The sequence below is a fragment of the Xyrauchen texanus genome, chromosome 28 (genome assembly GCF_025860055.1).
Source record: "Xyrauchen texanus isolate HMW12.3.18 chromosome 28, RBS_HiC_50CHRs, whole genome shotgun sequence".
Taxonomy (NCBI): domain Eukaryota; kingdom Metazoa; phylum Chordata; class Actinopteri; order Cypriniformes; family Catostomidae; genus Xyrauchen; species Xyrauchen texanus.
The window spans coordinates 9,282,890-9,307,418 of record NC_068303.1 but is presented as its reverse complement, the minus strand read 5'-3'; the positions used below and the strand labels follow the sequence as shown (position 1 = coordinate 9,307,418).

At 43.0% G+C, this 24,529-nt stretch overlaps 1 protein-coding gene across 1 annotated transcript in view; it reads right to left on the bottom strand.

Annotated features, from left to right (window-relative positions):
• The window catches only part of pex7 (peroxisomal biogenesis factor 7), a 37,193-nt gene extending 14,531 nt beyond the window's left edge, over window positions 1–22,662 (bottom strand). The window contains exons 1-7 of the mRNA XM_052096618.1: window positions 22,308–22,662; window positions 22,138–22,195; window positions 21,200–21,350; window positions 21,030–21,107; window positions 20,664–20,772; window positions 8,685–8,791; window positions 2,955–3,068 (exon numbers count right to left, since the gene is read on the bottom strand). Of these exons, the coding sequence (XP_051952578.1) occupies window positions 2,955–3,068; window positions 8,685–8,791; window positions 20,664–20,772; window positions 21,030–21,107; window positions 21,200–21,350; window positions 22,138–22,195; window positions 22,308–22,413 (723 nt within the window). The 5' untranslated portion in view covers window positions 22,414–22,662. The remainder of the gene's footprint in view (window positions 1–2,954; window positions 3,069–8,684; window positions 8,792–20,663; window positions 20,773–21,029; window positions 21,108–21,199; window positions 21,351–22,137; window positions 22,196–22,307) is intronic.
• Between the last annotated feature and the right edge of the window lie 1,867 nt (window positions 22,663–24,529).

The following is a 24,529-nucleotide window of genomic DNA, read 5'->3' as shown; positions in this document are numbered from 1 at the left end:
GACTATCTAGCCCACTGTTAATATCTTTGATTTAAAAGCAGGCTCTTTGCGAGGCACTGCATTTATGTCAAACAGTGTCAGTGATTTCCTAGAAATGCTGAGATAGCCTGATATCTTGGGGAACAACCAAAGGCCTGATGAAGAAACCTATACTTGTTAGCAGGCTAAAATAATATGTGATCAAAATGAGATCTCAGATATCTATACGTGTCTATTGATTACTCACTCCCTCTGCCTGACTCTATCATCTCAGTTGAATTAACACATGGAGAGGTTCATAACAAATATTTTATCTGCCTCGTGACCAGGGATAGAGAGTTTTCCAAAATCTGCAGAATGGTAAATGAGAAAGACAACAATTGGACTTTTCATCAGTGATATAGCTGTTATAGTGCAATTTAAGATTATATAATAACCATACAATAAAAATAAACAGAGATCATTTGAAAGCTATTTCATGTGATTACACTTAACAATACACACTTTCATGGTTCACAGCCCTCCTGTATTCTCAGTGCAGTAATACTCTGCATCTGTGCTCGTAGCTGCGTATTTCACACTTTCAGTTTTTTTGTTGTTGTTGTTTTTTTACATTATCTGAAATCTGAGAGCAAAACCGTTAGCTTGAAACAGTTTGTGATTTCACCCTGACCCAGTGAGAGTACTTTTTATTCCAACGGCTCATGAGTGGTTATTTAAAGATAACAGGCTTCTTTTATGGCATAAGAGTCAATAACAAATAATAGAAATCTAGATTGAAATGCATGTGCAAAGTTTTTTATTCATGATGATTTCACACGTTTGAAAAAAAAAACATTTATATAATTTTCAAGAATTTTTTAAATGTAATAACTGATGTAATCTTTGAATGTCAAGGGGTGTCATCATCAAGTAAAAAGCAATAAAATAGTTTGGTAATGCTTTCTATGAAGCCCATATTTATTATGCATTGTAAAGGCATTATAAATGCATTATACTGAATTCATAATGTCTCATAATACCTTATAATAAGTTATAACTTCTCATAAATAATTATAACTACAGTAATTATACATTATAAGACTTCCCTTATTCATTTATATACTTTAGAGCAGTGGTTTCCAACCATGTTCCTGGAGGCCCCCCAACACTGCACATTTTGTATATCTTCCTTTTCAGACACACCATATTCAAGTCTTGGAGTCTCCACTAACAAGCTGTTGAGCTGAATCAGGTGTGTTTGATTAGGTAGATATCCAAAATGTGTAGTGTTGTGGGGCCTCCAGGAATGCATTATAACACAAGCAACATCTAATTTTAACACAGCAGAAGCTAATAAAGTTTGTATAAGTGCTGTATAGTGTAAACAGTCAAAAGGCTTTATGGGGTGATCATATTACAAGTGGTCTTTGCCTGCTTTAAGTAAAGTTACAAAAGTAATATCTTCTTATAAACAGCCATAACATAAACTTGTAACCTACAATTCACCACAAGTGAAACTACACCCAAGAAGATTGGCTGCATGTGTGATCAACATATATATATATTTTTTCTTGAGAGTTTCTGATATATTTGAACATTGTAGCTTTACAAGTGTTTTTCGTTATATATCAAAATTTACATTAAATGTGTGTTATTTTGTGCATGTGTAATGTTTATAACTTGGTAATTATATATTGTATTGCCACTTAAAAATATCTTATGGATGTTCATAAGTAGACATTACTTTTGTCACTTTACTTAAAGCATACCAATTATATATTACAAATATATATAATACATTATAACTTCTGCAGATAAATTGGATGTTGCTTGTGTTAGAATGCACTATATTCTGAGGTATAAATATGAAAAGGCATATATTATAATGAATTCTAATTGTGGTTACAATAATTTATGAGAAAGTTACAACATATTATAAGGTGTATTATGAGACATTACTAATGCATTATAAATATGGGCTTCATGAAAAATATTGGTAACACTTTCTATAATTATTAATATTTTTCAAGGTAAAATGTTTTTACTAAGTTTTTATTCATTTGTATTTGTTTCAAATATCATGCATTTTCTTGGGATTATATGATTTGACATTTGACAACCTGAAAGTCAAAAAGTCACATGTCAACAAAATGTCTTGCTCCTGTTGTTATACCACACTGACTTTGATTTGACAAAAATGTTTATGATGTTAATAATATTTTACAAAAGAAAGAATTTCTTGCAAAACAAATTGCCTTAAATATTGATCTGTTTCTCACCCACACTTATCAAATCACTTCTGAGCATATGGATTAAATCACTGAAGTTTTATGGATTACTTTTATGCTGCTTTTGTGCTTTTTGGAGTGTCAAAATGTTGGCACCCATTCACTTGCATTGTATGGACCTACAGAGCGGAGATATTCTTCTAAAAGAGATGTTCTGCACTGGCAAGAAAGTCATACAAATCTGGGATGACATGAGGGTGAGTAAATTAGAGAATTTTCATTTTTGGGTGAACTATTCCTTTAAGATAGGAATGGAAATTGTTTATATTATACACATGTTTTGCAGCAGACTGGTCACGGTCAAAGTGCACAAAACTCGAATGAATTTAATTGGTGAATGTTTTGACACATAACACAAGCACTTTTCTCCACATATATTCTCAAACTCAATTAAGCACATCCCTAAAGAAAATCAGTTTACTTATGGAAATCCATAGATGTCACATGGCACAGAAAAATATTAGGTGTTTTACACAGGCAGAAGCTGTCTCTTACCTCATTAATGTACTGTACAACACACTTGTTACGTTAATTTAAGCCAAAGCAATGATTCAATTAAAGCAATATTGAAAGGCTGAAGTAATGCAATAAAAAGAGGCCTCTCTGTATATCCAGCCGGCCAACAAACTCTTAAGTAATTTCACATCTTACTGGAGAACTTTTTTCTAAATTAGCAGAGATGACTTTTAAAGTAAAGATACATACCTTTACTCTGCGGATAGCGTAGGAATGGCCCATCATCTGAGCTATAGGATGCCGGACATTTCGCAGGTCCCATACACGTAGACTGCAGTCCACGGATCCTGTGACCAGAACATTCTGAAACGGAGAGAAACAACAGAGTTAAATGTTTTGTCCAAAATCTATTCTGCCATTTCTGGTCCTGTTACACAACTGTAAAATGCTGGGAATGGAGTACTAGTATACTGCATACTCTACAGTATATAGTCTTAGCTTGTCTAGCAGAGCCCCAAAACCAGCAACAGACCAACCTGACAAGGTTGGCAGACCAGCTAAGACCAGCAAACTAGTTTAGGATTGTTTAAGATGTTGTTGTTTTCTTTTCAGCAGAGAAAAATGGCCTAGAAATATTTGTACACTTAAAGGAACAGTTCTCACAAAAATTATAATTCTCTTATCATTTACTCACCCTCATGTCATTCCAAAGCTGTATGCATTTCTTTTTTCTGTAGACCACAATCAAAGATTTTTTCATAGATGTATGCAGTGTTTATTTTTCATACATTGTAAGTCAATGGGGTCCATCACTTTCAAGCTCCACAAAGGACACAAAGCCAGCATAAACACACGTGCATTCTTATGTTCTCTCGAGAACTGACGCGTGCGCGATACAACCACAAGTTCTCACGAGAACCTGCAAAGCATATGCATCAAACAGATGCATGAACAAGATTCTTTTTTATCTTTACTTTTCACCCAAAGCTATCATACTGCTTCAGATGATAGCTTTTTATTGGATTATATATCCAATATCTATATGAATGGTTTAAACCACTGCTTTTATGTCCTTTTTTAGCTTGAAGGTGATGGGCCCCATTGACTTACATTGTATGGACAAAAACATCATACATTGATAAAATAAATCTTTGTTTGTGTTCTGCAAAAGAAAGATAGTCACACAGGTTTGGAATACTCTTTAAGCCACATTTCAAAATGTATGACTGTCTTGGTAAGCTTAAATCAGAGAGTGGCAGTATAGTTGTAACGTTTGAATAACGAGCCTGACGAGGAGATGCGGATCCAAACGCAGTTTGAGTTTATTTTATCAGAAAACACCAAATGAACAAAAGAACAACCCACGATGGGGAAAAGAAACATAAACTAGTTAAGGTAACCACGGTAGAGACAAACAGGGAACAAGGGAGAGAAGCACACATCAGGCTAACATCAAACAACGATCGACAAAGACAGAACAAAGACACGGGGTATAAATACACAAACATGGGATAGGTGGCCAATGAAAGAACAGAACTCAAACAAGATAACAAGGTGATTAACAGAAACCAAAGGCAAATTAACAAGGGCAGGTGTAAACGATGAACAGTGAACACGAACGCTAACAAGGACTATGGAATTACATAAGGGACTAAAGTGAAAACTAAGAAGTGCAAAAGTGACAACAATGGTAAACAAAAGGGCAACAGTGAAACAAGACAGGGTATTCATAACAGAGCCCCCCCTCAAAGGATCGGCTTCCAGACGATCCTAAAGGACAAAAGACAAAAAACCCACAGAGAACAAAATGATGGCAGCGGGGCAGACAGGCAGACCAGGGGGGGCACAAGAACAAGATGGCAGGCAGGAAGTTCGGGGGGGCCACGAGGGGAAATGAGACAGTCCACGGGGGCACAAAGGGAGATGAGACAGTCCACGGGGGGCACAAGGGACAATTAAGCAGTCCATGGGGGCACAAAGGGACAGGTTTAGGAGGCCGGGGTGGTATCGACCGGGCGGGGACAGGTTTCGGTGGTCTGGGAGCTGGCCACCGGGCTAGGGAAGGTGCAGGAGGCCTGGGAGCTGGCCACAGGGCAAGGACAGGTTTGGGGGACCAGGGAGGAGGCCACTGGACAGGGACTGGGTCAGGAGGCCTGGGGGAGGGCCTCAGGACGGGAACAGGGTCAGGAGGCCTGGGTGGAGGCCACCGAACAGGGACTGGGTAAGGGGGCCTGGGAAGAGGCCATGGGACTGGGACTGGGTCAGGAGATCTGGGAAGAGGCCACAGGACAGAGGCTGGCAGAGCCGTGTGAGGCGGAGCCGTAGAAGACTTGGGAGGCGGCGCCAAAGGAGGCTTAGGCAGGGCCGTGGTAGACTCAGGCGGTAAGGCCTTGGGCAGGTCAGGAGGCGGAACAGTGTTGGGCGGAGCCAAGGGAGGCGATGGTGTAGAAGGCTCAGAAGGCGGAGCCACTGGAGGTGGAGCCGAAGGTGGCGAGGGCGAAGAAGGCTCTGAAGACGGAGCCAATGGAGGCTCGGAAGGCTCCGGAGGAGGAATTGAAGGAGGTTCAGGAGGCGGAGCCGAAGGAGGCGAGGGCGATGAAGGCTCTGAAGACGGAGCCAATGGAGGCTTCGGAGGAGGAGCCGGGAGAGGCTCGGGAGGCTCAGGAGGTGGAGCTGAAAGAGGCTCAGGAGGCGGAGCCGAGGTAGGCGGCACCGTGGGAGGCTCTAGGAGCGGAGACCAGGAAGACTCTGGAGTCTCTGGGGGTAGAGACGTTGGAGGCTCTGAGGGTGGAGCCGCCGAAGGCTTGAGTGGCTTGAGAGGTGGAGCCGTAGGAGGCTCAAGAGGCTCTGGGGGCGGAGCCGTCAAAGGCTTGAGTGGATCGAGAGGCGGAGCAATCGGAGGCTCTGGAGGCGGAGCCGTAGGAGGCTCTGGGGGTGGAACCGCAGGAGGCTCTGGGGGTGGAACCGCAGGAGGCCCCGTAGGCGGAGCTGCAGGAGGCTCGAGAGGCTCTGGGGGCGGAGCCGTAGGAGACTCGGGGGACGGAGCCCTGGAAGGCTCGAGAGGTGAGGGGCGGAGCCCTGGCAGGCTCGAGAGGTTCGAGAGGCGGAGCCCTGGCAGGCTCGAGAGGCTTGAGGGGCGGAGCCCTGGCAGGCTCGAGAGGCTTGAGGGGCGGAGCCCTGGCAGGCTCGAGAGGCTTGAGGGGCGGAGCCCTGGCAGGCTCGAGAGGTTTGAGGGGCGGAGCCCTGGCAGGCTCGAGAGGCTTGAGAGACGGAGTCCTGGAAGACTCGAGAGACTTGAGGGGCGGAGCCCTGAAAGGCTTGAGAGGAGGAGTTCTGGGGAGCTCAGGGGGCGGAGCTCTGGAAAGTTTGGGAGGCTTGAGAGACGGAGTCTTGGAAGACTCGAGAGACTTGAGGGGCGGAGCCCTGGAAGGCTCGAGGGGCTTGAGAGGCGGAGCTCTGGGAAGCTCGGAGAGCGGAGCTCTGGAAAGCTCGGGAGGCTTGAGAGACGGAGCCCTGGAAGACTCGAGAGACTTGAGAGGCGGAGCCCTAGGAGGCTCGAGAGGCTTGAGGGGCGGACCCCTGGTAGGCTCGAGAGGCTTGAGGGGCGGAGCTCTGTAAAGCTCGGGAGGCGGAGCTCTGGAAAGCTCGGGAGGCGGAGCTCTGGAAAGCTCGGGAAACTCGGAAGGCGGAGCTCTGGAAAGCTCGGGAAACTCGGAAGGCGGAGCTCTGGAAAGCTCGGGAAACTCGGATGGCGGAGCTCTGGAAAGCTCGGGAAACTCGGATGGCTGAGCTCTGGAAAGCTCGGGAAACTCGGATGGCGGAGCTCTGGAAAGCTCGGAAACTCGGATGGCGGAGCTCTGGAAAGCTCGGGAAACTTCGGATGGCGGAGCTCTGGAAAGCTCAGGAAACTCGGATGGCTGAGCTCTGGAAAGCTCGGGAGGAGGAGCCCTGGAAGACTCGAGAGGTGCTGGCTCTAGGATGGGCACGACCACTGGCGCTGGCTCTTGGGCGGTCACGGTTACTGGCACTGGCTCTTTGACGGTCATGGCTACTGGCACTGGCTCTTGGACGGTCATGGCTTCAGGCTCTGGCTCTTGGACGATCGAGGCTACTGGCACTGGCTCTTGGACGGTCACGGCTACTGGCACTGGCTCTTGGACAGTCACGGCTACTGGCACTGGCTCTTGGACGGTCACGGCTACTGGCACTGGCTCTTGGACGGTCACGGCTACTGGCGCTGGCTCAGGGACGGTCGAGGCCGCAGGCGCTGGCTCAGGGACGGTCGAGGCTACAGGCGCTGGCTCACTGACGTTTGAGGCTACAGGCGCTGGCTCACTGACGTTTGAGGCTACAAGCACTGGCTGGGTTGCCGTGGTAAGCGCCGGCTTGGGTTCGCTGGGCGCTGAGGGCAGAGCCAAGGGGGTTCAGAGCATGGGGCTGTGGCAGGCGGTGGCTGGAGTGCAGAGACCTCTCCTTTCTCCTCTTCCTCCGGGCTGATGCGACTGGCGAAGCTGGGATGTTGTTCCTGGTCGGCGTGGCTTCAGGTTCGCTGACCGTGGCTGGCAAGGGCTCAGGCTCGCTGACCGCGGTTGACGAGGGCTCAGGCTTGCTGACGGTAGAGGCCGTAGGCGCTGGTTCGCTCACTGTGACATGCGTGGCCGCTGGCTCGCTCACTGTGACATGCGTGGCAGCTGGCTCGCTCACCGGGGCAGGCGTGGGCTCTGGCTCGCAGACCGGGGCAGGCGTGGGCCGGGAGGCGGAAGCCTGTCTTCTCCTCCTCCTCCTCCGGGCAGACGAAGAGGGCCGCGCTGGCTCATTGACAGGTGTGAAAGGACGAACCACGGGCGAATGGAGGGTCAATACTGCGGGAGGCGCTACGGGGTTCTCCTCGATGATCTCCACTGTTAGAGGAGAACCGCAGATCTGTAGGGTCTCCTCAACGAACGCGCGGAGCGTCCAGTCGCGCGTTGGCGGTGGCAGCCGCTCCTTCAGCCCGTCACTCAGGTTGCCTCGGAAGAAGACCACAAGGGAGAAATTAGGGAAGTCTGAGACGTTTGCCAGAACCAGAAAGTCGTGGATGTGGTCTTCTATAGGTCGGTCCCCTTGCTTCAGGCTGAGCAGTTCATAGTTCGCCCGAAAAACTGCTGGATCCATTGTGTGGTCGATCGTTCTGTAACGTTTGAATAACGAGGCTGACGAGGAGATGTGGATCCAAACGCAGTTTGAGTTTATTTTATCAGAAAACACCAAATGAACAAAAGAACAACCCACGATGGGGAAAAGAAACATAAACTAGTTAAGGTAACCACGGTAGAGACAAACAGGGAACAAGGGAGAGAAGCACACATCAGGCTAACATCAAACAACGATCGACAAAGACAGAACAAAGACACGGGGTATAAATACACAAACATGGGATAGGTGGCCAATGAAAGAACAGAACTCAAACAAGATAACAAGGTGATTAACAGAAACCAAAGGCAAATTAACAAGGGCAGGTGTAAACAATGAACAGTGAACACGAACGCTAACAAGGACTATGGAATTACATAAGGGACTAAAGTGAAAACTAAGAAGTGCAAAAGTGACAACAATGGTAAACAAAAGGGCAACAGTGAAACAAGACAGGGTACTCATAACAATAGTATTGATTTTAGAATTAAACATGGTGCTTTTTACTTCAATAAATGTAAAATGTAATGTAAAAATTACATTTCAATGTAAAAATGTCTTAAGTTTTGGCAGTACGATAAAATACATAATCTAAATGTCCTCAGAGAAACTGTAGTACAATACCACAAGAATTTAAAATCTATTGATGCTTTCTGACACTTACAGTAAAGGTCCATTGTATGAAAAACTATTTTATGAGTTAGCTTCTTCAGTTTTGAAATTATAATGAAATTTAAATCCAACCTGCATGGTCCAACTAGCAATGAATGGAGTTCAAGACAGCTACTTGAATAGAGGAAATATTACCTGGTCGTATTTGCACCAATCAAAGCTGAGGATTTCTGCCTTGTGTGCAGGAATGGCCAACTTGCAAGATCCCGCCTTCACATCCCATACTCGCAGTGTCCCATCTCCTGCCAACAGAGATGAGCTTCAAATCATAAATGGCAGATTTTTAAATGATCTAATAAAAGCCAAGAAACTCTCAAATAAATCCCCCATTCTGCACTGTCTGCAGAACCCTGTGTACCATTACACTCATTTCAAGGGCCACACACCCTTAGCAGGAATTGACCTGGGGCAGTAGGGACCTATGGTTTGCCGAGAAACTGCGTCAGACCCCCACACTGCATGGGCCACAGGTATCTAAAGGGAATCTTTCTTATTGTATCTCTCTTTTATGCTTGTCTTTACTTTCTGTCTCTAACCTTCTTCTTAAAGCACAGCATTTCCATTCAGTAAGCAGTAAATGTTCAAGTCGTTCACCTATTAAAAGTCACAAGAGAACTGCAAATGTAGCACATTCCCCAAACTACAGCAATTGATGGAAAACTCTGTATGGTTTAGAGCAAAGCATAGGATTTCAGAGCTGGTACAATTTGCTCAATCTTAAATAAATGTATATGAGTGTGGCAGGGCGGAGGGCGGGGCCGGGTTGTGATTATACACACCCAGTCCCTTATCAGGCTAATTAAGCCTCCGAGAGGGATAAAGGCCAATGGCAGACGGTGGTGCGACGAGAGAGAGAAAGTTTACGGACATGTTCGTCATGTGTGTGTTTGTCTTTTGTTTCAGTTTTATATTAAAGTATTATTTATATTATCAAGCCGGTTCTCGCCTCCTCCTTGCCCATTGAACTACGTTACAATGACTTGTTGACAAGAAATACTTATGGGAAGTTGACTTGTCCTGTATGTTATACTATTTTAAACTGCAAAATTTAATATTTTTTATAATATAATATATGCATCTTTTATTGACATCATATTCATTGAAAGTAGAGGTTGATTGATAGTGGATTTTTGCCAATACCAATAACTACAGTGGTGGAAAAGACAGATGACCAATTAATCGGCCGATCATTTTTTACAATCGATTTATAGAATGTTACAAATTTTTCTTTCCTTACTTTGATAAGAACCGACATTGACGCTAAAAGAGTCCAAAATGAATAAAATTCAAGATGCACTTTATTGTTCAACCAAAATCCAAAAAATAACGAGAAATAAGATTTCCTGCCCCGAAACACACTGAGGACTCTTATTTTGTAATGACGGCGACCTGGCACCGTTACAATGCTCTATAGTTAAGTGGGCTATTTACCAAATTTACCAGATGAAGGTTTTTTTTTTTTTATAGGGATATAGAAATATATACTGTATATAAATAATAGATTGTGCTTTTGCATACAAAACATCTTAAAACAGCCTATGATGCTTGGCTGGTCTTAGCTGGTCTGTTTGCTTGCTTTAGAGAGGTTTGGTGCACTTATCAGCTGACAAACCAGCTTAGGCTGGTTTGATGTGGTAAAAATGTCCAGATCAATACAGTATCAATACAGCATGAATCTAAGTTTCACAAAGCCAAAAATGGCACAATCAAAGTAGGTATTACTTACTGATGATCCAATAGAGAACCATTCAAATAAACAGCCCTACTTTAGTTAATTACTTCTCAGGAGGCTTTTGCCGAAGACTATTGTATCCCTTATTGATTATGTGATGTGAAAATGATGAAATACATGACAGCCACACTGCAGCGTGACCCACAGGGAATTTCTTCCTGTGCTGCGCAGTCACAATAAATCAGGCTTAGCACATAAACCCAGAGTAGAGGAGTGTTTAAATTACTCTAGGAAGATTTTAACTAATTGGTTTAGATATGGTTCCATTTTCATGATCTGCTAACATTGCACCATCAGGAAAAAGTGCCAGTGGAGTTTAAAACTTTTCAGTAAATATCAGATCTTTAAAGGGATAGTTCACTCAAAAATTTTAATTCTTTCTTCATTTAGTTAAAAATGAAATCACACACACACACACACACACACACACACACATGTAGTGTTTCCATGTTTTATGGGGACTTTCCATAGACATAATGGTTTTTATACTGTACAAACTTTATATTCTATCCCCTAAACCTAACCCTACCCCTAAACCTAACCATCACAGAAAACTTTCTGCATTTTTAAATTGTCAAAAAACATAATTTAGTATGATTTATAAGCTGTTCCCTTCCGAGGGAACTCGCACTACGTCGTTGAAAACGACTCTTTGGGGAACGCTCCTTAGCGTGCGCCTCTGAATTATGAATGAAACTATTCCAATCTTGATTGGTGTTGCGTCATGACGTAACATGTGACGGCATGACCGGATGCATAAAAGTGACGCCGGCACACAAACACATTAGCTTTCGCTCTTCAGCAAGCGCTCTATGTGTATTGTTTGTCTTATTTGTTGTTGTTTGTCTGATTTAAAAATATTATGGCCACCCAACAGTTCATGAAGTGCGTGCACCCCTGCCCTCGTTTCATTACGGGTAGGGACACGCACGCTTTATGTGTGAATTGTTTGTGAGCGCAGCATGCACAGGCAGCTCTCGAGGGATCTGCCTGTGAAAGTTGTGAAGCACTACCCATGAGAGTGCTGCGCTCCCGGTTGGCGTGCTTTGATGATCACGGTCAGGCTCGCGTTCCCCACGGATCTGGTCCCGCGTCTGTTGAGGCAGCGCGGCAGTTGAGATCGTAGGGTTCGCAGCGGGATCTTGCAGATGAGAATGAGACTGCTGCGGCACTTTCTCATTCTTCGTTTGAGGATCCCGAGCCTACTGTGAGTGGTGCAGAAGCCCGCGTCGCGGCTTCTTCTGCCCACAATCAGGTCCCAATGCTTGAGCTCTCTGCTTCCGAGGAAGTGGATATGCTCAGCATTGATGCGGACGACCGTGAGTCAAGCACGCCAGTTTTCGGCCAAGTTTATGAGGAGCTGATTGAGGTTGTGAGGCGTGCCGTGGCCAGACTTGATATCAGCTGGCCACAAAATGAGCAGGAAACGCAAGTTGAAAGACAAATTAGACGAGCGTTTCCTGTGGCACAGATCACAACCTCAGCGCCGGGGTTTGCCGTTTTTCCCCGATCTCCACAAAAAAAAAAAAATATATAAATATATATCTCGAGATCGTGGGGTAAACCGCATTCGTCCCGTGTCTCCAGCCCCAGTGTGGTGATTACAGATGATGTTTTGGGGGCAAGGGATATGGGCTAAAACCCCGGCGCTGCCTAGTAAGCCCTGCAGGGATACATCTGCTTTAATAAGTAGGGCTTACATGGCGGCAGGTCGGGCTGGTTCTTGCCTGCACTCAATGGCTATTGGCCGCTCTAGGGCAGCTATGGTGGCCACAGAGAGGCATCTGTGGCTGAATTTATCGGGGATAAAGGAAAAGGTTAGATCTTTTCTGCTTGATGCTTCCCCGTAAGGTAAGTCTAAATCGAGTAGGGCAAGCAGATCAGCCCCAGCCATCAGTCAGCTCCTCGCACCACAGAGTTCCCCGCTGCAGAGCAACCGAGGTTGCTCTGCGAGCGAGTCCTCAGGAAATCGGTGTCGGTTCCCGCCGTCTCTGACGCCTCGGGCCACATCAATTTCCAGCGGACGCACGCTGTGCCATTCGTGTCAAAATATATAAAAAAAAAAAAAAAAACAAGCATCAATTGTGGTCACAAGAACCGTATCGACTAAATCCTGCCGGTCTCTCGCTTCAGGAAGTCGAGAATGGTGCTTGAAAAACACCCGAGACCAGCCTCGAGAGGTTGGTCCCCTTAGTAGATTTTGTAGAGGCATGGAATCATCTTCCCAACATATCTGCATGGGTCCTGCATATAATAAAATCAGGGTACAGACTGCAGTTCGGGCACCGCCCCCCCAAATTCTCTGGGGTGGTGCAGACTACAGTGGTTCCGGAGCAGACTCAGGTGATGGAACAAGAAGTGCAATCTCTTCTGCTAAAGGAGGCCATAGAACGTGTTCCTCATGCAGACAGGGAGTCCGGATTTTACAGCCGGTACTTTATAGTTCCAAAAAAGGATGGGGGGTTGAGGCCGATTTTAGATCTCAGAGTTTTGAACCGGCCTTTGAGGAGGTTCAGGTTCAAAATGCTTACTATTCCTGCCATCGTGAGCCAGATCAGATCCGAGGACTGGTTTGTCACAATAGATCTAAAAGACGCCTATTTTCATGTATCCATCCTTCAATGTCACAGGAGGTTCCTGAGGTTCGCTTTCGGGGGCGAAGCTTACCAATATCGGGTTCTTCCGTTCGGCCTAGCACTCTCTCCCCGCACATTCACCAAATGTATGGATGCAGCTCATGCTCTTCTGAGACTTCAGGGCATCCACATACTGAATTATATCGACGATTGGCTCATTCTGACCCAGTCTCGAGAAATGGCGGTTCGGCATCGAGATGTCGTCCTTGGCCACATTCGAAGTTTGGGGTTGAGACTCAACACAAAAAAGAGTGTGTTACAACCATCGCAGTGCACAACGTTTCTGGGTGTTGTGTGGAACTCAGTTACAATGCAGGCACGCATGTCTCCTGCACGTATCGAGTCCGTTCTGGCGATGGTGTCCGGGTTAAAGCTAGGCCAGGCCATCACTGTAAAGCAGTTTCTAAGACTGCTGGGCCTCATGGCAGCGGCATCCAACTTTATACCTTTGGGCCTTCTACACATGAGGCCCCTCCAGTGGTGGCTGAAAGCCAAGGGGTTTTTTTCCCCCAAGGGGAATCCATTTCGTAAAATCAGAGTAACGCGCAGATGCCTTCGTTCTCTGCTAATATGGAAGAAACCTTGGTTCCTGTCCCAAGGGCCAGTGTTGGGAGCATCATGTCACCGAAAACCGTTTCGACAGACGCCTCCCTCACTGGCTGGGGCGCGGTCATGGACGGCCGCTTTGCCAGGGGTCTGTGGCAGGACCATCATCATTCTTGGTACATAAACTGTCTAGAGATGTTGGCTGTGTTCAGGGCTCTGAGGAGCTTCCTTCCAGACATCTAAGGTTACCATGTCCTAGTACGTTCGGACAATACATCAGTGGTAGCTTATCTGAACCAACAAGGGGGACTCAGATCGCGCCATCTGTGCAGACCGGCGCATCAGATAATTTTTTTGGTCCCAAGGGAAAATACTGTCTATCAGAGCATGTATGTTCCGGGGGTTCAGAATCAGGGAGCAGACATCCTGTCGAGGCAGGGGCTGAGGCCCGGGGAATGGAGACAGTGGTGAAGTTGATATGGGACAAATTTGGACCATTGAAAGTGGATCTATTCGCGTCTCGAGAGATGTCCCACTGTCCATTTTGGTTCTCCCTCTCACATCCAGCCCCACTGTGGTTGGATGCCATGGTACAGGCCTGGCCGAGGCTTCGCCTGTACGCATTTCCCCCGATCGCTCTGCTCCCGGGAGTCCTGGAAAGGGTCCGCCAAGAGGGCATCAGTCTACTTCTGGTTGCCCCGATGTGGCCGGCCCAGTATGGTTCTCAGACATAATCTCACTCCTGATAGCTCCGCCATGGCAGATTCCTCTGAGGAGGGATCTGTTGTCTCAGGCAGGGGCACAGTTTTCCACCCTCGTCCAGAGCTGTGGAAACTGTGGGTCTGGCCCCTGAGGGGGTTCAGTACCTAAATGCTGGTCTATCAGCGGGGGTGGTTGAAACCATACTTAACTCTAGGGCTCCGTCTACTAGGAGATTATATGGCCTCAAGTGGAATGTGTTCTCCACTTGGTGTAGAGAACATGAATAGATCCAGTTAACTGCCCGGTGGCTTCAGTTCTGGAGTTTCTTCAAGATCGTTTCTCTGCAGGTCTCTCCCCTTCCACACTTAAGGTGTACGTGGCTGCCATTGCGGCTTCCCATGCACCATTGAGTGCTGGGCCTCTGGGGAGGCACCAGCTGGTCATTCGTTTTCTCCGTGGTACATGGAGGATGAGACCGACAACCAGGTCCAGGGTTCCTGCCTGGGACCTGGCGGTGGTTCTCGAAGGGTTATCATTGGCCCCCTTCGAACCCCTTCAGTCGGCCTCGCCCAAGGACCTGACGTTCAAGATGGCTTTTCTCTTAGCTATTACCTCTCTAAAGAAGGTGGGAGATCTTCAAGCCCTGGCAGTAACACCAGCTTGATTGGAGTTTGCCCCTGGCGGAGTTAAAGCCATTCTGCACCCGAGACCTGGCTTTGTGCCTAAGGTGCCTTCTAACACGGCACGGTCTACGGTCCTGCAGGCATTCATCCTCCACCTCATGTGTCGGCAGAAGAAGAGAGGCTCCATTTGCTCTGCCCTGTCAGAGCTTTGAGCTGTTACCTCGAGAGGTCCTCTTCTTGGAGGAGGTCGGACCAACTGTTAGTGTGTTTTGGGTCACCTAAGAAGGGGCTCCCTGCTTCGAAACAAACCATTAGTAATTGGATTGTTCAGGCTATTATCTCGGCCTATAAGGTGCTAATTTGCCTTCACCTTTGGCCATAAGGGCTCATTCAACTAGAGGCATGGCGTCCTCTAGGGCTCTCTTATCGGGAGTGCCCCTCCAGGAGATCTGTGAGGCAGCCGGTTGGGCTACCCCGCACACTTTCATCAGGTTTTCTGCACCTCCCTAGTACGCCTGGCGCATGTGTGCTCTCGTCCTAGCTGAGTGCCTGAGTTCAGTTTCACTCTAGGGCAGGCCTTTTTCGGCGCGTGGCCTAGTGGGCATTCGTTCCCCAAAGAGTCGTTTTCAATGACGCAGTGCGAGTTCCCTCGGAAGGGAACGTCTCGGGTTATGACTATAACCCTTGTTCCCTGAGAAGGGAACGAGACACTGCGTCATCCTGCCACGCCCCTCAATGCCTGAGAGCGGCTTGCTTCATCGCTAGGCTAATGTGTTTGTGTGCCGGCGTCACTTTTATGCATCTGGTTATGCCGTCACATGTTACGTCATGACGCAACACCAATCAAGATTGGAATAGTTTCATTCATAATTCAACGACGCAGTGTCTCGTTCCCTTCTCAGGGAACAAGGGTTATAGTCATAACCCGAGACGTTTTCCTCATGGGGACCGACAAAATGTCCCCACAAGGTCAAAAATTTCGGGTTTTACTATCCTTATGGGGACATTTGGTACCCACAAAGTGATAAATACACGCACACACACACACACACACACACACACACACACCATAAAAGTGGTCCATACAACCACTAAATTTGCATTGCTTCAGGTTTGACATCAATAACAATAACTTCTGTTTTGCCTTTTGTTATTTTTGTTCTCACTGTAAACCCTTATGTTGTTACTTTTTCTATGGAACACAAAAGGAGAATTTTTGACAGTTCTTAGTAAATTTAAATATAACCCCCCTGCTCTGCTCTCAAATATCTTTTCACATATTTTAACTGGCATGTGGCATTTACTTAAAGCATTACATCATTTCCTCTGTTAAAAATCGTGTATTTCTATAAAGCTGTAAATTTGTTTAAATCACCATTGTTTTGCAGTGGACTATTGCTCCGTGTTACATCGTCAATGCAACATAGTTGTAAAATTGGACATAACTTTACACAGAAAAGGTTAGTAAGTGATTTTATCACACAAAAATTATGTTAGCATGCATATTGCTTATGTCTTGTGGGTATACTTTTAAAACAGTGAGCATTTTAACATTTACAGATTCTTCTACCTTTTACTTTCATTCTTCTTCCATTTTTTTTTAAGAAATGGAGGGACAAGGAAAGTCGATATAAATTTTTGTGGTAATCAACATTATGCCACAAATGCTGTCAATTGAACTTAGTTTGCATTGAACCCAGAATATTCCATTAAGACATATGTAAAAACCAGTGGTGTTTTAATATCAATGAGGTGCCATGTTTTAATCTGAAGAATCAGAAGGTTGAATATTTTCAGTGAATAATTACTTTTAAATCAAGAAATGTAGTTCTTGCTCAAGCAAAGCTTTTCCGAGCCTCACGCAAAGCTATCACATGACTGCTGAAAATAGGGCACTAGTCGTATGGAATAATATCATGATGCTTTAACAGTGTTTGTTTGTCCTTTTTGGAGCTTGACATCCTATGTCCTTCTTTGGAAAAGAGCTGTGTAAAGATTGTTCAAAATGTATCCTTCCTCAGAGCAAATATGAGAAAATAACTACAGAATTGAATTTTTGGTTAAACAATCCCTTTAAATAAGTTAATGCAGAAAGTTACTGAGTCACAAACAGCCAACTGAAAACTGATGGCAAGCTGTGGCAAGTTACTTCATATAAGGAAAGCAAAAGTCTGATGTTGGCTTCATGCTCTTTGCTTATATCAGTTGTTTTTGTGATGAGAAAACCCAGCATACAGTATATATAAACTTTGTGTCTGCTGATGCAGCATTTCACAGAAACATTTCTCCCATGACTACATTCAGCGTTACCATGGTCCTGGGGTTTGGTATTGATTTCCAGACACATCTCATTACATATGTGGTGTCAACACTTAATAGCAAAAGAAAAAGGTCCTACATCAGCACAAAGGGGTGTTATTCTAACTAAGCTTTCTATGGATGGCTGAGCTCTTCTAACAGAACATGAATTAGGTTTTATGTACGTGATCTCTCAACGAACCAGAGATGGATATGTTGCGATGGTTATTGCTACATGTTCCCCCCTTATACTGCATCCAAGAACTCTGACAAGGAGTCAAGCACCCCTAAATTGAGCCAACGTTAAAGGGATAGTGCACTTAAAAACTATAATTACGTCATCAATCACCTACTCTCATTTTGTTCCAAACACTTTAATTTCTTTCTTCTGTAGAACACAAAATACATTTCTAGACTTTGACAAAAGTGATATTCAAAGTGAATTGTCAGCCGGTGGACATGTACTGCTAAAAAGGACACGACTTTAATATGTCTGGGCTTCATTTGGAGAGCTCCAGAATATTTAACAGTAGAAATGTTAACAGCAACAGTAATATGGTGCAGCTCTGTTGATAAGATAAGATCAGAATAGAGCTGTTTGAAGCTGACAAACTCTAGGCTCTGACGGAAAAGCCTGGAAGTACATCTGCAGCTGTAATGTGGTCACCAGTCTCTTCTGTTTTGACATAATTGTGTGATTGTGAGGCCTTTGTGAGCTCAACTCTTACACACACACACACACACACAGAGAGAGAGAGCGAGAGATATTCTACCAGTATCCTATGAATCAAAACTAAACAAAAAAGGAAACTCAAAAGTATGCTTCTGACCTCATGTGGTGAATGATGGTACTACTAGTCTAGTGGTTCATATACCGATAGAGCTGGCTTTCAGGAACATATTTGAGTGTTTTTTATTTTTTAATAAAGGTGGAAACAGGATTGAGAAACGAGGAAACACGACTTAATGCGTTAGAGCATTTGTGAAAACCATTAGGCCATGGCTCTGACACAAATTGTAATTTCTAACAAGTTGCTCATAAAATTGGCCTGTAATTTAAGCATTAGAGCAAAAATCCAAACATTGCATATGTACAAACAAACATTTAACTTTACTAACCACTACATATGTATGCATGTTTGCATTTGGCAGATGCTTTTTCCCAAAAACAACTCACATTCAAGATATACGTGGGTTCCCAGACACTGGGACCAGTGACCTTGTCATTTCCAAATAATGGGATAAAGGGATAGTTCACCCAAAAATGAAAAGTCTTTCATTATTAACTCACCGTCATGTCACTCCAAACCTGTTTTAATTTTTCTTATGTGGAACATAAAAGAAGATATTTTGAAGAGTGTTTCAACTGTTTTTGTCCATACAATGAAAGTAAATGTGGCTTTTGAAAATTTTTTCAAAATATCTTCTTTTTTGTTCCAAAGAAGAAAGGCATACAGGTTTCGAGCAATAAGAGTGTGAGTAAATTATGACATATTTTTTTTTATTTTTGTGTGAACTATCCCTTTAAAGGTATAGTTCACCCAAATATTAATATTCTTTAGTCATTAATGTTGTTCCAAACCATATGACTTTCCTTCTTCCATGGAACACAAAAGTAGATGCTAGGCAATATATTAGCTTCAGTCACCGTTCACTTCCATTGTATGGAAAACAGATGCAATGAAAGTAAATGGTGACTGAGGCTGACAATCACCTTATCAGCTCCTTTTGTGCACCACGAATGAAAGGCATGTGGGTTTGTAACACAGTAAATAATGACAATATTTCAATTTTTGGGTGAATGATCCCTTTAATGCATATGCATGTTTGATCACACTTAGATTCTAAAATATCTTATCCATTTAAGTTCTGAAAGTGTTTTTAAAGATTTCCTGTTTCAGTGGCATACCCAAAATTAAAGTATTATAACTTGACAAGTGTTTGGTATCATTGTAAAGAAAACTTTTCTGCATTTTTTTTTTTTTACAATATAGCTTATGATAAATTCTAATACTCTCAGCTGAAACTGCTAAAAAAAAAAAAAAAAAAAAAATTATGCCAAAACTTTTTTTTTTTCCTTATTTGACATTATATATCTCTGGGTGTAAATAATGTGGCTCAAAAACTGCCTTTGTTTTGTCATAATCTTCACGCATGCCAATGTCACAAATCAAAAGTTATAGCATTACAAATATAACTTATCATGTCCCAAAATTTCTTCATGTGCTTCAAAAGCCTCTCCAAACAAATAGAGACAGCAACGTGTCATAATCTGAAGACCATGCCCACCGGCGGGGAAAACAATCCAACCGTCTCCATTGACTTTGCATTGTGAGAGGCTGTCTCCTTGTCATTTATGGCATATAACAAAAGACAGAAAAATACCTAAAAGCTGCTGTGTGACAAGGCGTACAGCAAACAAGCTAAAAAACCCAGAAATACATTTTTATAAGCTTCCGAACCGTAAAAGCCAGCCTTTAAGGAGACAAAAGTGGATACAGGCAATAAGACGTGAAGCATCAGCAGGAAGAGTGGGTAAATTGTGGGATCCTGACAATAAAATTTAACTTCTTAATATATCTCCTCCTCTCAGGTTCACATAGGGTGGTGAAACAAGCAATCGACATGGTTAAAATTATGAATATCATGTCGCGTTCCAGTGGGCGTAATTCTCAGAGTAGTTCGAGAACTAGTTGCGCTCTGTCTCAATTGATCCACTTTTATGTCCTGAAACAAACCGTTTTTTGGGGTCGACAGCTTATAAAAATGTATTTCTGGGTTATTTAGCTTGTTTGCTGTACGCCTTGTCACACAGCAGCTTTTAGACATTGTTTTGTTTTTTGTTATAAGTCATAAATGACAAGGAGGCAGCCTCTCGCAATGCAAAGTCAATGGAGACGATTGGATTGTTTCCCCCCCCGGTGTGGGCATGGCCTAAATACGCTCTGTCTCTATAAAAAAAAATTGTATAGAAGAACTAATTAACATGTAAACACAACAATGACTAAAGGTATGCATAGCATGAAGACATGATTTCAGTAATGAGATTTCACAGAATGATTACATTTTGTCTCAATGAGTCTGTATTATTTTGTCTGTGTCATTCGCATGGCATCATCTCCTGGTGGCCATATGTAACATTGTGCTTTGTGTGGATTATCTAATGATCTGTGCATCCGATTACATGGTGTGTGGGCTTGTTTGAAAGACAATCACCTCCTCTAAGGAATAGCATCTAATTTTATGTTCAGTTTATGTTTTGTGAAGTTTTAAGCACCATATAAGCAACACTAACATAATTGTCAAAGCCATACTTAGCCATTACTCGCTATATTTTGGTCTGTGAGTTAAATGGGCTGGTTGATTTCTACTCTTTGAAGAGCTTTGCAACAACATATGACACATGGCTATTTGATGAGATTTCATCATTTTGTGTTGGTCAAGACTGTAGTCATTAATATATTGACAATTATTTTTTTCTTGTGGACCCGTACTCCAACACAGTAAATTTGGAGAGTAAGTAAAGCAGCAATACTTCAGAGCTTCATGGGAGGACAGGTACAACTCAGTCTTTTACCTGAGGCTGAAGCAAAGCAGGCAGGTATGTGAGGAGACCAGATGGTGCTGTAGATCACTCCCTCATGACCCTGCAGGGTACCCACCAGCTGACATCTCTCTGGATCCCACTGTAGGGATACAGAACAACCATTAAACATATGTACCGTACAAGACAAAAACTAATGATAGATAACTAATGATAGATCCACCATTATTTTAGGGTATCATGCCTTATAATGCAATCATGTCCACTATAAGCCTTCATGAAATGGCAACCCAATTTCTATTAGGGATTCTAAAATGTATTCAACATCAAGAAAGTTAAAGAACACTTAAAAAAAAAAAACATATGCATTTTTAACTCCCCAAAACACACTTCACTTACAACTTTGGCAGTGTGGTCCCATGATCCTGATACCACCATGTTCTCTCCCCCTGTCTGACTCCAGTCTACTGCATAGACCTAAAAGATCATATGTTTTACAGTCAAAAAGTTGACTGACAGAAAAGGAGCATTCACATGTACTGTATTTGGAGTTGAGAGTGCTAATTCACCTCTTGAGTGTGCCCTTTCAACACTTGAAGAAGACCTTGAGGGTTGGCCATATCCCAGATCTGCAAAGATCCATCACCTCCTCCTGTCACCAGCACATGTTCATTGTTCTCGCTCCATGTCACATCAAAGAGCCCATCGTTCCAGTCAAAACTGCCCATAAGACAAAAAGATAGTAATCTTTTGACTCACTGCACCATGTCCTTGCAAGATGAGATAATCAACATGTAAGTCACAAATAAATATCTTGTGAATTTAATTGTAGGCATATCAGAAACAAAATTTCAAACAAGCGGTCTCTGCAGACAAATGATGCTAGACCTTTTCTCAGAGCTAACAACCCCATTTTTATTTTGGCAAATTTTGCAATTAATTTTAACCCACTGATCCCAATGTCCTAGCAGTGTAGCCACTGGTGTAATTTACAAGACACTGAATGTGTAAAAAAAAAAAAAAAAAAAAAGATATGTGTGTGTGTGTGTGTGTGTGTGTGTGTATATATATATATATATATATATATATATATATATATATATATATATATATATATATATATCACCATAAAATCAGAGTTTTTTTCTTAAAAAATAAAAACAACTTTTTAGGACCATTTCTGCATTGTGACATTATTTTCATCATGGTAGGTTTTGTTTTGTAGGATGAATTTAAATACTGTATTACAGTAATCAGAATGAGAGTTGTTTTCCCCCTTGGATTAGCGTTATGAGAATTTTGGGGGAAATTTCCATGAAAATAATAACAAGGAAAAACATCTCATTTGTCCTAAAACCAGCCTTTGATATCTTTAAGCAAAATGTTACTTTTTTTGTCTTTTATTTTTTTTTTGTCTGGGTGACTTATACATGGACATTTCTTGGTGAGATTTCACAATACTGTACACAGATGCTCTATTTAATGTACTGACATAGAAACAAATTACCTCCTCACAAGTGCAACATCTGCCTCTCTCTGCTCCAGCACAAGAAGTGTCCCACACCCTAAATACACAAAAACGGTTTTAATTTTCATTTAAATCAATTAATTTAATCAACTTATCGTTACATAATGTGTTTATGCAAATGTAATGTTTATACACAATACTAGTACTACCTGCTATTCCGTAGTACTGAGATGAAGCACAGGCAAGTGTAGAAGGTAGAAAAGGAGATATTTCCACCGCATAACCATGACGCCCTGGAGACTTGAAAGACTTCATACTCCCTAATGACTTGCTGTAGTAGACACTAACGGCTAGGTAAAGCTATTTTATCACGATAATTAATCATTATAATCTATATAACAGATAGGTTGCTATGTTTCGCTTTGGATAAAAGTGTCTGGTAAATGACTAAATGTAAAATATAAATCCGCAACGGTGAGCGCTGCATAAATTTCCAATGACAAAATTCGATTAAAATAATAGTTATTGGAGTTTGTACTCTTGCGTAGCTGTTTACTTCCGCGTTTTGACAGATGTGGAAAAACATGGCACTTTCAGAGTAGAGAGTGACGCCCTGCTCTCTGATTGGCTGATGAGTTATGATCATTTTGTAGTCACTAATGAAGGCGCGTGTCTTGTTATAACCACTAGATGGCAACATTTCTATCGTAAAGAGAGACTGCTTGTCAGACCTCACAAACCTTCCCCAAATATCCTTTAATATTATCCATCTAATACATACTGGATAATTCGTTCCCTAAAATAATTATTTAATGCTAATAATGTTGGGTACAGGATGATTACTATATCCATGAAAAAAGAAAAGAAAAACATGGTATTGCTATTGTTTGAAAGACTAGAATAGAAATATAATATTAAAAATATTAATATTTTTTTTAATTATACTATTTCCTTAGTTGTTAAAGCTTAAGTATTTAATTGTTGCGCCACCAAACGGAATTGCAAAAATAAAATGTGTTTTCAAAACAGCTTTCTGAATACGCCCCTGACTGCTGGTCAAACAGAGAGAGAGAGTCCCGCCCCCCAACTCACACCATTGGTCGAGTAACGTTGTTGGGGCGGGTCTAAGCGGGTCGCTCAAAACAAACAGTAATTTCCATAGCAGACACCAGAAAAACAGTGTTAAGAGTTTTCGAGACAGACTTACTAATAGTTACCTCTGCATATTAAGTTGGGAAAGGAGAAAGTATCTATCTGAAAAAGTAACATACTTCAGCTTTAACTGAATTATCTGTTACATCATTTTAGGAATGTGCATGGGGGACAATTCATAAAAGTTAGATACAGTAAATGATCATATATTGGTCTTCACTTAGACAAAAACACAAAAGTGTAGCAAATATTGCATTTTAAATGTGCAATTAGTAGTTTCCTAAACTCCTAAAGACATGAATTGTAATTTTGCAATATATGTAGGAAATTATGACCACTCATATTAAACTAAAGACCCAAGTCATATCAGTGACCTTATAAAAGCTGTTTTATTCTACATGGAGAGGGTCCGCACATGGGGGCTGCCATGTTAGAATCACATGACCAGCCGAATACTACTCACTTAATCTCAGCAACAGTCCTGTTATTTGACACTTTTAAATATTGATTAACGTAATCATGGCTTACTGTGAATACTAGAGCCTAGAATATGATCTATCTGAGCAATGATCACATCTATATACTCCTTTTATCTTGTGGGCTGACCATATAAACCACATCTTGTAGTAGCTAAACCATTTTCATATGTGGAAAATGATGAAGCTGACAGGCTTCCTGGCCTCTTTCACACCGCTGACTCTCTGGCTGTGTGATGTATTGGGGAGACCATGTGCGCCCTTGATATATGATGGCCACTTCAAAGGCAGGGGCCCGGCGTGAGAACCAGCCGCTCTGAAGCAGATAACCAGCGGATTTATGACCCCGCACTTTTCCCATGAATGTCGGTGGGCAGCAGGCGCTGTTTGCCTTAATCCCCATTCACTTGGAAATTCTGATACTTTTTCTCTTAAGGTATTTAATGGTGTGACAGCGATTTACTAATGTAAATCCGTCTAACAGACCCTGGCATAAAGGGGGTAGATTAGGCCAGCATAAAGACCCATCTTCGGGAGTTGTGACAGGCGTTGTTTTGCTTTCATGTGGCGCACACTACAGCACTCAAGCCAACGGTTGTTCACACCCGCCAGAATAGCTACAAAAGTTTTTACTTGAGCTGTTTCCGAAGGACTAATGGGGCCTTGAGGGGCCTTGTCTTAAAAAAACAATAACCATAACTTGAAAATAGCTTAAAGGTTATTTAGAAATTGTTGCAGCATCAACAATATATATAAGTTAACAAGCATAAAGGGATAGTTCACCTGCCATAATTTACTCACCC